We start from the raw sequence: 16,655 nt of genomic DNA, 5'->3' as shown, positions 1-16,655 counted from the left end.
GAAGCAACTCCTTCCCACTACACCCCTGGTTTCAGTAGTCGCTTGGTTTTGTCCTTTGTCCTTCACCCACACAGATTACTGTCTCAGTAACCAGAGATCTTAGGGGTAGTTTCTGTTGTCCTCGAACACTGACTGCCCAGGGGAGATAGCTTTGGGGTCCCAGCTCAGACTCCACTGACATCTAAGTTTGGTCTAGCATCAAGGTCACCCCTGTCTTTTCATTTTATCTGTCAGAGATAAAAATAACCAGATGACAATTTATTAGTCTACATTTCCTTATGCATCTAGTGAGCCATCTCTAAATACCACTGGTATCTTTAAGAGCTGATCTTAAAATAGCTGATGCTACACACCAAAGGTCACCAAGTGGCCACCCAGGAATCAAAGGTTCCTCATCCAAGGTCCTTTCATGTTTCCATAAGCCAGGGCTGTTCTGGTAAATCTCAATTCACCAATGCCAAATGCTCAATAGGACAAAATTCTATATTCCTACTATTCAAGAACATATCTGAAAAATGGGGCTGTTGGGGAGACTAAAGGATATATCTATATATCTATATATATACTCTCTTTCAGTTAACAATATAAATCCAGGATGAAATATGAAAAGTAGCTAGCCCAAAACCTTGGAGAGGCAACAAATGCAGGTAGGCTCTGGATACATTTAAATTCTTGGAAAAGGGAAAGACATTTAGTGATTTACCCATTTTTCCAGTGCTTAATATGACAACCAATGGGCCTCAGCTCATGTCATATGGGGCCACTAAAACTCAGAAAGAAATGCAAAGCCTTCCTGGCTTGAAGAACCAGCGGGCAGATTTCAAGGAAACCATTGCAGCTAGAAAGTGATGAGAAGTCAAAGATAAGAATGAATCAGAGGGCCCCCTCCCATCTCCTACAAAGACTGGGTTTAACTCACCCCCAATTTTTTATCCAAGTCCTGAATCACACATGAACAGGTGGACTTCAAATGGCCCAGCTAAGAACTGGAAATTCACTTGCTGCCTATCAGAGAGGACCCAGAGTTTGAAGTTTCAGTTTAGCCAGATTAATCGTCTGCTAAAACAAATAAATGATTTTCAGAGAAACTTAATAGAATCAAGAGTCTTTACAAAGTATTTTTCACAGTGTCTAAGTTACAATCCATAATTACTTACATATAACTTATAATAAATAGGAAGGGACTGGGAATGTAGTGTAGTGGTAGAGTGCTTGCCTAGCAAACATGAAGCCCTGAGTTAAATCCCCAGCTCTGTGAAGGAGGAGGAGGATGAAGAACAGGAGAGGAGGAGGAAAAGGAAACAGGAGGAGGAAGGAGAGCAGGAGCAGGAAAATGTAGTCCATACTCAAGAGAGAAATCAATAATGGGAAGAGATCCCAGATGTTAGAATTGACAGACAAGGATTTAAAATCAGCTATTATATCTATGTTCAAGAATGTAAAGGAAGGCATGGCAAAGTGGTGCACACCTGTAATCCTGGCAACTTGGGAGGTTGAGGCAGGAGGATTGTACGTTCAAGGCCAGCTTGGGCAATTTAGTAAGATGCAGTCTCAAAAATAAAAATAAAAATAAAAATGGCTAGGGATGTGACTCAGTGGTTAAGCACCCTGGGGTTCAATCCTGGTTACACCCCCCACCACCACCACACATACACACACAGAAGAATAAAGCTGAGCTGTGGGTGTGTCTCAGTGTGAGAGCAGTTACCTAAGGTGTGTGAGGCCCTGGACTCCATCTCCAGCAGTGCAATAATGACAACAACAATAATCACAGTGCTATGAACCTTTTTGTTACAAGTCTTTTTTTGTACACACATCCTTTTATTTCTCTTCAGTAAATACCCAGGAATGAAACTGCTGGATCATAGAATAGATGTCTAACTTCACAAGAAACTCCCAATTTTTTTTTTTTTTTCCTAAGTATTCTTAACAGTTTACATCCCCACAAGTGCTGGGTTTCTGTTCTTGCAACTAAAAGGCTCAGGGGTCACTCCAGTTAAACTGGGCTAACTGGGCTGCACAAATAACCACACAAGAGACACAAATACCTTTTTCTTTGGGGTCATTGTGACAGCTCCTCTGACCTTAAGGGTCTGCAGAAAGAGAGACAGCGAGAGCAAGTGCTGCCCCCTTTTATTGAGGAGAAGCTATTCAAATGAGGCAAGGGGTCAGGTTTCAGGGGGCTGAGTCTGTCTTCATGATGTCCACTGTCAGGAGGTTGACTGACACCTGGATAGGCCACACCCAAGGGCACAGTAAGAGAAGGGGACACACACAAGTCACTTCCATGGAAGATTCTATCCTAAACAGGGCAAGGGGTTATATTACAAAGGAACAGGTGAGCGTAGCTTCACCCATGGGGCTGTAGCAAGACATATCCATGCACAAGACACCAACCCTTGCACCCAAGAAGGGTGCCACATTTTTGAGACTGAGCACCTCATTACCTAGCCGGGGAGTGTAACTCAGTCACGTGTAAGGTTGGCCTCCCACACACAAGCAATGAGTGAAGAGTTTAATTTGCTTCATACTCCTCCTATACTCCTGTGGTTAGTCTCAATTTTAATTTTTTTAATGGGAATGCAATGATAACCCGTGATTTTTTAATTTGTACTTTCCTAGTGGTTAATAAGAATTTTGTCACATGCTTATTGGTCATTTATTGCACAAAGCAATCATCTTTTGCTTTTTGCCTTTAAAATCTTACTAAAATGGGTACAGTGGTGCATGTCTGTAATCCCAGCAGCTTGGGAGGCTGAGGCAGGAGGATCATGAATTCAAGGCCAACCTCAGCAATTTAGTGAGGCCTAAAGCAACTCAGTGAGACTCTGTCTCTAAATAAAATACCAAATGGGCTGGGGATGTGGCTCAGTGGTTAAGCAACCCTGGGTTCAATTCCCAGTACAAACAAAAACAAAAACAAAAACTTTTCAATTCCCAGTACAAAACAAAAACTTTTACTAATTTTTATTTGTTTTTTAAAATTTATTTTACAACTATATTATATATTCTAAATATGAACTTTCATCTGAATATATATATGTATATATCAATCACACACACACATAACTGTTTTCCCAGCTTAGGGTTTGTATTTATAAGAAATTCTTATGATGAATGGAAATTGATTGAACCCAGGGGCACTTTATCACTGAGCTACATCCCTAACCTTTTTTATTTTTTGAGACAGAGTCTTGCTAAGTTGGAGAGACTGATCTTGAACATGTGATCCTCCTGCTTCAGTCTTCCAAGCTGCTGGGATTACAGGTGTACACCATCATGCCTGGTAAGAAGTGATCTTTTTTTCTTTTTTATGTGGTGCTAAGGATCAAGCCCAGAGCCTCACGTGTGCTAGGCATATACTCTGCCACTGAGCCACAGCCCCAGCCCTTTCATCAATTTTTGTCATTATTATTTTTTCCATATCAGACAAGTAATGTGCCCAGAAGGTTTAGAGGGAGGCATATCTCACACACAGCATGAACACCCAACATCATGATTATTAACTGAAAATGTAGTGGCACCCCCTCCTCTACCAATGCATCTTAATTAAGCTTCTTCAGAGACCCTCACCACAATTATTCTTATTAATAAAATATCAGTCAAGAAAGATCTCTGCAGAAGGGCTCAATGGGCTCAAAAACTGACAAAAACAACCAAGCTGAATCTAAGCTATGGAACAAAAGCCAATACTTAACTAATCCTTGAATATGAGAAAGAAGGGATACTTCCCACCCTATTTTCTGTTGCTCTGCTCTGTCTTGCAAAAGCTAATTTTGGTTGTGAACCTCTGACTGTCATAAGAAATGAAACAAAAAGCACTTTCTGAGAATTTTGATGTTGACTCCTCTGCATGTAAATCTCCAACTCCCCCCCTCACCGCCCCCACCCCACACTGGGTATAAAGTTCAAAGAAATTCTAGTCATTGTCCAGAGGAGAATGTTTTAGGCCATCCAACAGACTCTCTGGACCCTGCAGTTTATTAACCTGCTTCTTGATAATTCCTTGGGTGTCCACCCTTTTCTGTCCCACTTCAAAAGGATCAATATTATTATTTTTCTTTATCCTATTTTATGGTTTTAATTTGTGCTTCTTTCCTTTATCTAATGATTGTCCTCTACACACTGCTTTAGTAGAATGATACATGTTTGGATATATTTTATTATAAGTTAGTTTAAAATATTTTCTACTTAGATCTTCAGGTTATTTAGAATTATGTTGCTTCATCTTCAAACATTTGGAGATCTAATATCTTTACATTATTTATGTTTAAGTTCGTAGTGGTTAAGGAACATATTGTATATGATTTCAGTTCCCTAAAAAGTTGTTGAGCTGGTGGTGGGGGTGCATGATTATAATCTCAGTTACTTGGGGGGGGGGGGCTAGGAAACTTAGTGAGACCTGTTTCCAAAAGTTTACAAAAAGGTGGGGAGAGGGCAGTTGGTTAGCATGCATGAGGTCTTGGGTTCAATTCCCAGTTCCATTAGGAAAAAAAAAAAAAGTTTTGAGATTCTTTATGGCCCAGAATGTGTATTTTCGAAAGTGGCAATACATGTACATTTGAAATAAATGTGCATTCTACAGCAGTTTGATGTAATACTCATTATATAAGTAGAAATAGGGCAGTTGAGTTACTATGCTATTTCTATCTTTTTTTCTAAAGATGCAGAAAAAAAGAGTGCATAAAGCACTCTGGCAGGGAGGTTGATAAGCAGACCTTGTAGGGCCCCATGAGAAGGGAAGGCCAGTGTTTTGGGGGTTCTGAAAACAACTCTGAAAAAACTGACAAAAACAATCAAGCTGAAACTAAGCTATGGAACAAAAGCCAATACTTAACTAATCCTTGAATATGAGAAAGAAGGGATACTTCCCACCTATGTTAAGCAAATTATCTCATTTCTAGAAAAACAAGGCATATAACATCACAGGGGTTTCAGAAACAATCTTGATCATGTCAAAAGCTGCTGTTTCTTCTTCCTCCTCCTTCATCAGGGATGGAAAATGACCTCACGCATGTGGCCTGTGCAATTTTACATTGTCCTTGGGAAACTGTGCCACTTAGAATATGCACATTATTTAGCATTGTAGTGAGAAAAGATGAAGGGAACAGGTTTTTGGCCTGAAAGACACACAATTTTAGATTGAAAAGGGAATTGCAATTGTGGTATAAGGAGGCCTCCATGATCCCTGCCCCCATACTTGTGGAATTCCCTTCTTCCTCCAGCCAGGACAGGACCTGTGATTTGCTCCCAGCTAATGGAATGCAACAAAGGTGATGGATCCTTGGGACTGTATGTAAATTATGACCTCATAGTGCCCTTCTTGTGAGTCTCTCTCTGGTGCTGTTTTTGAAGGAACAACTTGCCATCAATCCTAGAGCTACAAGGAATTGAACTGTACAACCCTGGAGCTTGGGAACAGATCCTCTACAGTCAAGCTCTGAAGATACCCAACCTTGGCAAAAAGATTTTTCTGCAGCCTGTGAGATCCTGAACAGATGACCCAGCCAAACTGTCCTCACTTTAGACCCACAGACATTTCAAGTTAACAAGTGTGTGCTATTTCAAGCAGCAGTTTTTGATAATTTGTTATGCAGCAGTAGAAAACCACTCTGGAAAGCAGCATGGAGGTTCCTTAGATAACTTGGAATGGAACCACCATTTGACCCAGTTATCCCACTCAGTATTTACCCAAAGGACTTAAAATCAGCATACTACAGTGATGCAGCCACATCAATGTTTATAGCAGCTCAATTCACAATAGCTAAATAATGGAACCAACCTAGGTACCCTTCAACAGATGAATGGATAAAGAAAATGTGGTATCTATACACAATGGAATGTTACTCAGCCATAAAGAAGAATGACTTTTGTTGGTAAATGAATGTATCTGGAGACTATCATGCTAAGTGAAATAAGCCAATGTTTTCTCTGATATGCAGATGTTAACACACAATAAGAGGGGAGGGCAGAAAAGAATTTCAGTAGAGTAGAGAAAGGGGAATGAAGGGAAGGGAGGAGGGATGTGAATAAGAAAGACAGTAGAATGAATCAGGCATAACTTTCCTATGTTCGTACATGGATACACGACCAGTGAAACTCCTCATCGTGTACAACCACTAGAATGGAAAGCTATACTCTCTCTCTCTCTCTCTATATATATATATATATGTGTGTGTGTGTGTGTCAAAATACACTCTACTGTCATGTATATCTAAAAAGAACAAATTAAAAAAGGAAAAGAATGCACTAGCCCTAAAGATTTTTCCTCTAAAGATTTTTCCTTCAAAACAACTGCATTTCTAAATATTCAACTTAGCATTTAGATTCCTTCTTCTACATTAGAGGACAACAGTATGCCCACACTGGAGTTATCTGAGCCAGATGTTCAAGAGACAAAGGAGAATAAAGGGTGACTAGAACAGAGGCTCCTCATCTTCAATGAGCTGCTGAGCTGCCCAAGGCTTCCCCAATATTGACCCTCCCCTACAATTTACTTCTCTCCACCCCTCCAGGTGTCAGAAATAGAAGGAAATAAAGTAATTCTCCCTAAAAGATTTCCTCCTCTTTTTTCTTCTTTTAACTAGCAACCTCAACTGTAGACAGAGGTTTCTTAAAAATTCAAAAAACATCCATTTTGAAACTGAAAACAGAAGTCTATTTTTTATTAATTCTAAATGTTTTTACTTCATACTCTGTTCCGTTAGGAAAATAGCTACATACAGCTGAATATATTTTGTCCATGCAGAGTGCAATAATAAAGTTTAGCCAAATTTAACTTTTCAAAAATGGTTTTAAAGTGCTGGGGATCAGGGCCTCACACATACTTTGCAAGTGCTCTACCACGAAGCTATACTTTTAGCCCTTTTTTGGATTTTATTTTGAGACAGGGTCTAAGTTTCACCCAGACTGAACTTGGAACTTTTGATCCTTCTGCCTTAGCCTCACATCAGGTTTATAATTAAAAAGTAAGAATTTTTTTGGCATTAAATTAGGGAGAACATGAATCTATGTCCACACTTGAATTTATGGACTCTGAAGCACTGGATTACTGGATCCAGAAACACCCCATGTTTCATGCCTTTGTATTTCCCCAATACATAGCACAGTAGTCAAAGAGCTTGTCATGGTTTAGATATGTTTGGTTCCCCAAATGTTCATGTGCTGAAAGCTTAGCCCCAATGTACTGGTACTGAGAAGTGAAAGGATCTTTCACTTTCAGTGGAGGGTGCCTGGGTCATGGGGTCACTTCTCAGAAGGGATTAATATCTGTCTTACACAAAAGCATTAACGTCATTTTGGCTTCCTCAGCAAGCTCCTCCATCACTTACCACTCTCTCATGTGCTCAGATCATACGTTGTCATCTTCCTTGTTATGATACTGTAGGAGGCCCTCACAGGTATGGCTGCCCAAGCTTGGACTTTTCAATGTTTGAAACCAAAATAAAACTCTCTTCCTTATAAACTACAGTCAGAGATTTTGTTAGAAATACAAAGTGGACTAAATAGAGTCACTCAAAGAATTTGAGGAATCCAGTTAAATTGGAAAATAATTTCTACACAAAAATAAGTTACTTGCTATGATGTCAGAGGATCTAAATTTAGATATTCAACAATGCTGATCTTACCTACTTTAGAGTGAAATTCTTATGGGAAAAGAGAGAACATTAAATAACCAAACTTATAAATCTATATGGTAGGGAAGAATCAACAGTCAGTGAGAAGACTGGGATTTCAAATATGTTTTAAAGATTTTAATGAAAACATTTTCTCACCAACTTTAAATAAAAATAATTTGCACTTTTTAATCTGATGCTGCAATGGTGTCAGGACTTAACTGCTTCCTACTCCACAGGCTTTAGATGCCACTGCACTACTAACTCCCCAGTGCTCTTGAGGCATGTGGAAGACATATTCTCTTCTGTTGGAAGTCCTTGTGGCAGCTTCAGGGGCTGGATTCTGTGACAGAAGAAAAGGCATTTAGAATCAAACTAGATAACACATTTTTAAAAAACTGCTGAGATAATGAACAACAAACCTTATCAAATGTTTAACCACTTTCAGTTTTGCATTCACAGAAGGGATATTCTTGTGAACTTGAGGGGTATGTGCCTACAAACAAAGGAATAATGTTATGAATCAACTGAAAAAGCAAATAGCTCTGTTTTTGGAAAATGTTAAACTGAAGGTTCAGTCTGTTTAGATCAAAATTACAAACAAGTTACATTAAGTAATACATTAAAACAAGAGACAATTTTAAAAAGTTTGAAATGTAAAGCAAATTTAAACAACACTGAGAATGACTAAAATAGTTGCATACTTTTTCTAATCCAAGCATCTTTATTGTATCTTTTTCCCAGTATGGACGTCTTTTTGTACTTTTTATTCTGGTAACGATGTGTAGTTTATGAGGGTGCTGTGGATCCCCACCATATTTTTCATGATCTGCTGGTGAAGGCTGAAATACCTACAAAGGAAGAATTATAAATGGTAAACTTTGAACTTACACAGTTTCTATGTACTTCCCATTTTTCTTAAAAAATGCTTGCACTGCATGTGTACACATAGACACACACCCCATACTGATCTCATCCTTAATCTTTATATAATCCTCAATCTGAAACTGCACATTTCTACCAGTTTAGTCTGATTACTAAAAGGGAGTTTAAGACTTTTATCATTTTAAGAAAAATGTCACATAAGCAAGAATTTTGTCTTGTTTTTTAACCCCTGGGAACAAAGCCTGAGGAAACCAAATGACACTAAACGATTCAAATGCCAAGAGAACATATTAGTCCTACAGGTTGAACATCATTCATCCCAAAATCTGAAATTCTCTGAATCTGTCAAACTCAAAGCAAACTGGGGTACTCAATTAGAAAAGTTTATGTAAATATTCCAAAATCAAAAATCTTCGAAATCTGAAATTGAAAAGGGCCAGTTAAGACAGTAATTTTATCTCTGTATTTTACCACTATAAAACAATGCAGGGGATGGGAGACCCCAAACCAACCAACTAACCAACCAACCAACCATCCAAACCAATAAAAAAACCCAGGTTTCACAAAGCTAAATACAGTCTTTACCATAAAATCTAGCAACCATGCTCCTGAGCATTTACCCAAAGTGTTGACACTTATGTCCACACAGAGACCTGCACATAAGTATTTGTACTACTTCCTGTAGTATTGTCAAAACTGGAAGCAATCAAGATGTCCTTTAGTAAGTGAATATACAAATAAACTATATAAATCCACACCATGAAATATTCAGCAATAAGAAGATATAAGCTATTAAGCCATGAAAAGGCATGGAGGAACCTTAAATTACATTGCTAAGTGAGAAAAGCGAGTTAGAAAAGGCTACACACTGCATAATTCCAACTACAGACATGCTGGAAAAGATAAAACTATAAACATAGTAAAAAGATCAGTTGCTGCCAGGGTTTGGGAGTTGGGAAGAAGGGATGAGCAGGTGGAGCACAGGTGATATTTAGGGCAGTGAAAAATTCTGTACTATACAGTGATAATGTATATATGACATTGTATCTTTGACCATAAAATAAACAACATAAGGAGTGTAAACCATGAGCTTTAGTTAACAAAGTATCAATGTAGTTTTATCAGTTGCAATAACTGTATACCAATGGAAGATGTTAGTATCAAGGGAAACTGTACGTTGTGGGGAGAGAATATATAAGAAAGTCTCTATATTTTCTGATCAATTTTCCTATAAGTCTAAACTCCTTTATGCAACAACATCTATTAATTAAAAAGCAAAACAAACAAAAATACAAAACAAAAGCCAAAAATCAATGGAGGGCTTTTTTTTTTTTTTTTTAAAGAATGATAAGTACACATAAATCTAATAGAAAAAAAATGGAAGATTTGAAATATAGAAAGTGAAGATGAAGAGTCCCATTGTGAGAGCCTGGGCAAGAAGGACCATTTTCTCAGGACAACGATGATACAAAAAATAAACAAATAATAATAATAAAAAAAACAAAAACAAAAAAACCCAAGAAGCAGGAACAACACTCAGAAAAACAAAACAACTCACCCTGCAAAGGCCAGCAGCACAAGTAACAGAACACAGTTTTATTTTTAATAATCATAATTTACATGAATACTATTATGTTTTAAACTCTGTATATATGACTTAACATAAAAGCTTTCAAAACAGGTACCTTTTAATACATGGTACTTAAAAAAAAAAAAAAAAAGAAGGAAAGAAACAGTAGCATTGTTCTTACTTTATCTGGAATTCTTGATTTGGTAAATTTGTGACGAATCCAATCTGTACGAAGGAGAGACTCTACACCTTTTGTCACAGTCTAAAATACGAAATAAAACATTTGACTTTTTAGAATTCTGTCTAGTGCAGAAAGCCACACCCACCAATCCTTAGGTGACTTCATACAATTGTTAAAGATTTATCTCAACTCCCTAGCAGAATGAATACCTCCCATCTAACCACTAACCAAGTTGGTAACTTTTTCCTGGGAAGAATCACATACTATTATCCAGCTTTGGAGCTTTAGATTCTCCACTGCCAAGACTTGATTCTGCCCTTATAGGGTGAAAGCAGTCATAGACAAATATGGGCATGACATGTTTCCACAAATTTCCTGCCAAAGTGGCAGACTGAATTTGGTCTAGAAGTCACTGTTTACCAACTCTTGCTCTAGACAATATGCAATAATTCACCTTCAACAAAACAATGTAAAAGCTGGGTGCAGTTGTACACATCTGCAGTCCCAGCTACTAAGGAGGCTGATGCAAGAGGAATAGCAAATTCAAGGCTAATGTGAGGAACTTAGTAAGACCCTGTCTCAAAATTTAAGTAAATAATTAATTAAAAGGGCTGGGATGTAGCTCAGTGATAAAGCACTTGCCTAGCGTGTGCCAGGCCCTGGGCTCAATTCCCAGTACTGCACATATGCCCCATCCCACCCCACCCCCCCAAAAAAGAAAAAAAGTAAAAGAAATCCAAATAAAGAGTTTCCCATTTTCTTTCTGGTTTTCATAATGCCATCACTCCTAGCTCCTATCTCTTGTTCCACTCTGTATTCCTCCAATCCTCTTTTTCTCAGACTACTGAAGAAAAAGGATTAATTGGCAACCTTTCATATAGAAAGTGCTTTGCGGATTGGCAAGTCACTCCTGTCATTCCTTTTCAGCCTTCCCTTTATTGCAAGGATGGCATAAACAACTAGAAAATAGGCCAGAGGGGACAAGTTAAGTAGAAAAAACAATGGGCTTCTAATCCTGGTTCTGCTACTTACAACTATGAGAAATGAGATACTTATCCTCTTGGAGGATGATTTCCTTGGCACTAAGAAGGAAACAATACTGACTTCACAGAATTAATCTGCTGTTAAGATAATGTATATAAAGAAACTGATATTGTTATCATCTGTAACTAGTTGTATATAGATCCATATGGAGACCCAGTGTATATCTAGAGCTATCTTGTTGGGACCTCAGGTAAAGATTAAGCTATACCATTGAACTCTCTAAAAGAAAGAATGAAAGGTGTACATAAAACTACTACCATTAATGGTCTCGGGAAGATTGTTTCTCTTCTTGTTTTCCTATATTTTTCTAATTTTCTATGATTGAAATAATATATTCTTCCTTGTTTGCTTTTTCTTTATTTATATACTTATTTGTATACTTATCTATCACTAAGCTGCATCCTCAACCCTTTTTATTTTATTTTTAAAATTTTGATTGTGATTCTCCTGCCTCACACTCCCAAGTAGCTGTAACTACATGTGTGTACCACTATACCTGGCAAAAATGTACTCTTTTCATAACTGAAGGGAAAAAAATCTCTTTAACTTTAGGAAATTTAAGGCAGATCAAGGGGAATCAATGGTTGTCGATTTTCATTGGAATTTTCTCAGGAAAAATTGTTTTGTGGTTCCAAATTTGATTTTGAGACAGAGTCTCAATAGGCTGTTCTCAAACCTATAGGCTCAATCCCCAGGCCCAAGCTTATCCTCCAGCCCCAGCCTCTCAAGTGATTGGGACTCAAGTGTACCACACTTAGCTATGATTCCAAAGAGAGAAAACTGAGATAAACCATAAACAAACAAAATTAACCCCAACATTAAAAATTAATATAAAAAAAGGACTCTGCAAAAAACATTTTTTGTTGACTTTAACATCGCTGTATGTTTTGTAATTAGAAAAGAAAAAATCTTAAGGAATAGGGCAAAAAAATTCTTGAAAAGAAACACTTACCTGTAGCCTGTCTGGGGGCCTCTGAACTACTGAGCGCAAAATCCCTGCCATAAGCGTAGTGATTGTTCTCTTTAGCAGCTGTGAAAAGTAGAAAGCAGACCTATCAGTCAAATAAGTCTTGGAAATGGACAGGACCCCTTTCTAGTGTTCACAACAAATCAGCACATTAATTGTAAACCTGATTGAAGTTTACCAGTAAAATTTTATTTTAACGTAAGAATAAGAATTAATTTATAGTGTTTCATTCAGATTCAGCAAAACCACAGGTGGTAATTATACATTAACCACATCCCTTTTTTGTCCAATGAGTTAGAGCCTTGGCTGATTTCACAAAATGGGGAAATGGGAGTTTATTGTCCTTTGAAACATCTTCAGTAATGAGGGCAGATAAAGAATGTTTTGTCATAGAAAAACAGAAAGTTCAATCTGTTTTCCAATGTCATCCAGCCATCAAGAATATGTGTTCTGGAGCCCAATTCTCCTAATTCCTAGTACTATATACTTTCACTAAATCAGAATAATTCTGTTAAAAATAAGTCTCACTTTTGCTTATTTGTATTTTTGAATGATTCTAAACACACGTGCATTGCTTTTGTTATGTAAAAAGATCATGTTGATCTAGTTAGACACGGAACAGTTCGTCTACTATATTGATGGACACTGAAAGCAGAAAGATTAGGTTCATGAAGTATCTATCTATCTTAAAGAGAGTATTTAAATTGTGTTTCAATTTCTTGCCCAGAAAAGAGAATAATACTCATCTTTCACTTAAATTATTCTATAAAACACTTGAAACAGTACCTGCCACATGAGAAACCCTCAATAAATTGTAGCTTTTATTATTATAAGATTATTAAATTATTATGAAGCTAATGGGAATACTGTATACACTAAGATATGGTATGTGTTGTCAGTGTCCATCAGTTTCTAGCACGCTCAAACTCTTCCTATGATGTAGAGGAAGTTGAGAATCATCCAAGATATCCCTGAAAAGAGCCAGACCTCAGGAAAACTGCTCAGCAACTGAAATCTAATGCTAAATTATTTTGTCATACTTCTTCCTCCCAGACTAAGGGTTATATACTAATCTTACTCACTTAACTTTGTACTTTATTAAATCTTTTCTTTCTCACTTTCAACAAAATCCTGAACTGACCTTCTGACTTCCATTCCAACTCCCCTAATGTCTTTTTCCCATAACAGCTGTATGTTATCTTGTTAAATAACGTCACTCTGCTCGAAACCACTGAAGAGGGAGGTCATACTTAAGAAAGAAGGCTATACTGGATTTCATTTGGAAATCAACATTTAGCTTTACATAAGCAGTGAAGGACATGAAAATAATTATATATATAAGTATATACATGGGTTAGCTTTGTTAATTGAGAGAACCTAAAGTCAATAACACCTAGTAGCAATGAACAAACTCACCCAGACCTTGGTTTCTAGTAGCATTATCTAACAAAAGGAAGCAGGTCTCCTCAAGAGATGGCTGATAATGTTTGAAACATCTTAGAGTGACCAAAAAAAAAAAGACTTAAAAAAAAAATGAGTAACAAATAATTGGCTTATAACCCGAACCAAAAATATAAATAAGCCTATACAATATAAATAAGTGGATAAATTAATAAGAGAAAACAAACAAATGTCCTATATAAAAGAATTCTATGTAATTTATGAGGACACTACAAGAAGGTAGAGCAGAACTATTCACTCCTAATTGTGGGCTATGGTTAGTAACTTGCTCCCAATGAGTACAGTACAGAAAAGGGGAAAATAACTTCATAGAAGAAAAACCTGACAAATACTACCTCCGCCAGCTGATCAACGTTAATTAACATCAACAGTGAAAACAGTAAAGTTGTTAGCATGTACACTTGATATGATGTAATGAGAATGGCACTTTACCTCCATGTTTGTTTGTTTGTTTCCCCCCAAACCCATAGGCCCACTCTAAGAAAAAAACAACAAACTCCAATTGAGGGACATTGTGCAAAATACTTGACAGGTATCTCCTCAAATACCTAACAGCCTCAAAACTGTCAAGGTCATCCAAAACAAAGAAAGTATGAGAAACTTGTCAAGGAAAATCCGAGAAGATAAGATCATTAAAGTAATGTGGTATTTTAGATGGGATCCTGGAAATAAAAAGGACACTGGACGAAACAAAGGAAATTTGCATAAAATAAGTATGGATTTTAGTTAATAGTGTATCAATATTGGTTCACTGGTTAATAAATGTACCATACTAATATATGATTAGAAATGGACGTGGCACATATAGGAACTCTGCACTATCTTCACAACTATTTTGGAAATTCAAAATTATTCAAATATAAAGCTCATGTATTAAAAATTTTAAAATTTCCAGTGCCTCTCCATTTAATCACAGTGAAAAACAAAGCCCTTAATTCCCTTACCCTAACTCTCTCCATCTCTAATTACTCTTGTTTAACCATTAGACAAGCTGCCCCTTGCTTGCCCTGCATCTAGCCAAGCAGGCAACCTCCCCTGAACTGAAAGGATCCTAACATGGCTAATCCCTTCACCTTTTTCAATTTGGGGCTCAAATCTCATTTTTTCAATGAGGTCTGCCCTGGTCACATTATTTGACATTTTACTCAAACAACTGTTAGTACTCCCAATCTCTCTATTCTACTTGGTATTTTCCCCATGGCATGTCAGAGTCTTAATATAATTGTAAGTTTTGTTGCTTAGTATTTGTCTCCATGTTACTTCCAAAAGAGAATCATTTTTAGTTTTGTTATTTCTGGTTTGTTTTACTCACAGATATATTCCAATCTTCTTCCTAAAACAGCATCTGCCTCACTGCAGGCATTTGATATGTTTTTGCTGAATGAAATTACAGACATCAGATGTGACAGTCAAAAGTTATGTCTTTTCCCCCACTGAGTGCTCTTACATGCTAAGAACTCTACCAGTGAGCTGCACCCCCCAAAGTTACATATTAATGAAGTAAAGATTATTCTTATAAGGCACTCTTGGACTATAAAGCAATTATACAGTCTTCCACTGTATAATAACTATTCTCTTGCACAGCTGCAGAAACAGGAAAATACCATGCTTCCTATGAGATAGGAGAACCCTTTCTATTCTTAAAACTTTGGAAACTTGTCAAAAACTAGCATACCCCTGTGGGGTAGGCTACCATGGTAACTGTTCTTTTTATGTCCTGTAACGTCTGATAGTTGTTTTTTTGTTTTTTTGTTTGTTTTTTAAGCATTTACCATGCATGTAGTGGTTCTCTTAAAACACGATTTCTTCTTCTAAAGAGATGACATGGAATGACACTGGCCAAACTATGCTATGTCGTGCACATTTTCGAATGTATAAAAACAAATCCCACTATTATGTATAATTATAATGCACAGATAAAATATAAAAAGAGACATGCATTTGGGGCTGGGGATGTGGCTCAAGTGGTAGCCCGCTCGCCTGGCATGCGTGCGGCCCGGGTTCGATCCTCAGCACCACATACAAACAAAGATATTGTGTCCCCCGAGAACTAACAAATAAATATTAAAAAATTCTTTTTTAAAAAAAGAGACATGCATTTAAGTATATGAGGGAAAAACATTAATTAAAAATATAGCACACGGAATTTCCCTTTCAATAAACCAAGATCTCTTAAGACAAGAAATGTATTTCTCTTCTCTCAACTAGCGCGTAACTAGTAGTAGGCAGCCCTCATAACTGCCTCTTGCCTAAAAAAGACAGAAGCAACTTTCGGCAGGTGACGATAAAAACATGGTTGTAAAAAAAAAAAAATTAGTTTTTGGCAAATAACTGCCAGCTCCCAAAGGTTTGCATTCTAAAATGCAACAATCTTAAAAAATAGGGCAATTTTGTCTTCATTTTTAGAAAATCAAGCTGGCCTGATCTTCCGTTGGAGCCCATGCCCATGTTACGAATATAGCAGAAGCACAGAAAATGCTAAAACAAACTTGAATTCCCTTTCCCAAGCAGTCCAGCTTCGGTGGTTCAGCTCCAGGAGTTAGAGAGCACTCATGGGCCGGGCCGGGGTTCCTGGAACCAGCAATGGCTCAATGGCTTTTCACAAGCCAAAGAGACGGGATTCGGGCACAGGCCCATATAGTCGCCAACTCAAAATGGAACAAGGAGAAATCAACCTCACGCCACAGAGAGTTCCCAGATACACGCTCCTGGTGAAAAATCAAATATTTCACACCACTTATTCCCGACTCACCAGCGCCCGCTAACAACGCATCCTGAGGTGCCCCACCGCGGAAACCGAGCGCAGGAAGGACGACCCAGCGCGCCACTCAGACCTTTCCGTCGCAAGGCGTGCGATCCTTTGGTTCCGGGGAAGGGCGCGTTATTTACAGACCTCAATCCCTCCCACTTAAGGATGAGCGTAGGGAGAGA

General features: G+C 37.6%; 1 protein-coding gene and 1 pseudogene across 1 annotated transcript; both read right to left on the bottom strand.

The window, feature by feature from the left end:
- Positions 1-3,423: 3,423 nt before the first annotated feature.
- On the bottom strand, positions 3,424-3,518 carry LOC143380845 (small nucleolar RNA U13; annotated as a pseudogene).
- Positions 3,519-7,739: 4,221 nt separating this feature from the next.
- On the bottom strand, positions 7,740-16,584 carry Mrpl30 (mitochondrial ribosomal protein L30). The gene is made up of 6 exons (XM_076833464.2): positions 16,477-16,584; positions 12,249-12,326; positions 10,253-10,333; positions 8,321-8,467; positions 8,039-8,112; positions 7,740-7,959 (listed from the first exon to the last, which is right to left on the bottom strand). Exons 2-6 carry the CDS (start codon positions 12,297-12,299, stop codon positions 7,845-7,847), a joined length of 468 nt encoding a protein of 155 aa, XP_076689579.2. The 5' UTR covers positions 12,300-12,326; positions 16,477-16,584; the 3' UTR covers positions 7,740-7,844.
- Positions 16,585-16,655: the final 71 nt, after the last annotated feature.

This window comes from Callospermophilus lateralis, chromosome 14 (genome assembly GCF_048772815.1).
Source record: "Callospermophilus lateralis isolate mCalLat2 chromosome 14, mCalLat2.hap1, whole genome shotgun sequence".
NCBI lineage: Eukaryota > Metazoa > Chordata > Mammalia > Rodentia > Sciuridae > Callospermophilus > Callospermophilus lateralis.
This window is presented reverse-complemented; position numbering and strand designations above follow the sequence as displayed.

Excerpts from the sequence above, each read along its gene's own strand:
- Mrpl30 (XM_076833464.2), bottom strand. The coding sequence starts at position 12,299 with ATGGCAGGGATTTTGCGCTCAGTAGTTCAGAGGCCCCCAGACAGGCTA. Across the intron at positions 10,334-12,248 it reads GGCCCCCAGACAGGCTACAG|ACTGTGACAAAAGGTGTAGA; the intron begins GTAAGTGTTTCT and ends TTCGTATTTTAG. Across the intron at positions 7,960-8,038 it reads GTGGTTAAACATTTGATAAG|AATCCAGCCCCTGAAGCTGC; the intron begins GTTTGTTGTTCA and ends CTTCTGTCACAG.